The sequence below is a fragment of the Calidris pugnax genome, unplaced genomic scaffold, assembly GCF_001431845.1.
Source record: "Calidris pugnax isolate Ruff unplaced genomic scaffold, ASM143184v1 scaffold656, whole genome shotgun sequence".
Taxonomy (NCBI): domain Eukaryota; kingdom Metazoa; phylum Chordata; class Aves; order Charadriiformes; family Scolopacidae; genus Calidris; species Calidris pugnax.
The window spans coordinates 10637-11273 of NW_015091341.1; the positions used below are offsets into that span (position 1 = coordinate 10637).

General features: G+C 61.4%; 1 protein-coding gene across 1 annotated transcript in view; it reads right to left on the reverse strand.

Annotated features, from left to right (window-relative positions):
• Positions 1-265, reverse strand: part of TGM1 (transglutaminase 1) — a gene marked incomplete at both ends in the record, with an annotated part of 10895 nt that extends 10630 nt beyond the window's left edge. Inside the window, one exon of the mRNA XM_014961020.1 lies at positions 86-265. Coding sequence (XP_014816506.1) covers positions 86-265 — 180 coding nt within the window. The remainder of the gene's footprint in view (positions 1-85) is intronic.
• Positions 266-637: the final 372 nt, after the last annotated feature.

Below are 637 nucleotides of genomic sequence, written 5' to 3' on the forward strand. Positions count from 1 at the left end.
TTCCGATCTCCCCCAATTGCCCCCTATCTCCCCAATTAATTACCCCACACCCCCAAAGTCCCCAATTAATTAAGCCCCCGCCCACCGAGGGTGATCTCCACGCAGAGGGCGTCGTCCTCGGGGTCGTAGGGGCGGGGCAGGAGGAGGCGGAGCCGGAAGGGCTGCCCCCGCCGCAGGACCACTCGGGGGGCGGCGAACTCGCCCGTGTGGTGGGCCACCCGGTCCCCCGGCGAGCCCACCACCATCCCCCGGGGGGCCAGGAGACCTGGGGGGGGGGCAGGGGGTGAAAACCCCGTCTCGATACCACCCCCGGAACCCCCAAAACGGCCCAAAACGAGAAAAAAGAGGGGATCGGGGGGCCTTGAAACCGTCTTTTTCCCCTTTAAAGCTCAGAAATGGCTTAAAATGGCACCAAAAAGGGCAGTTTTGGAACCAAAATGTGTCCCCCCCACCCCATACTGGGGGGTTTTCCCCTCTACGGCCTAGAAATGGCTTAAAATGGGATGGTTTGGCACCAAAAAGGGCAGGTTTGGAACCAAAATGTGCCCCCCCCAACACGTGTTGGGGGGGTGGGGAAAGGGGGGACCCCAAAACCCCTGGATTTTGCTGAAAAACCCTAAGAAGTGGCTCTGGGGGG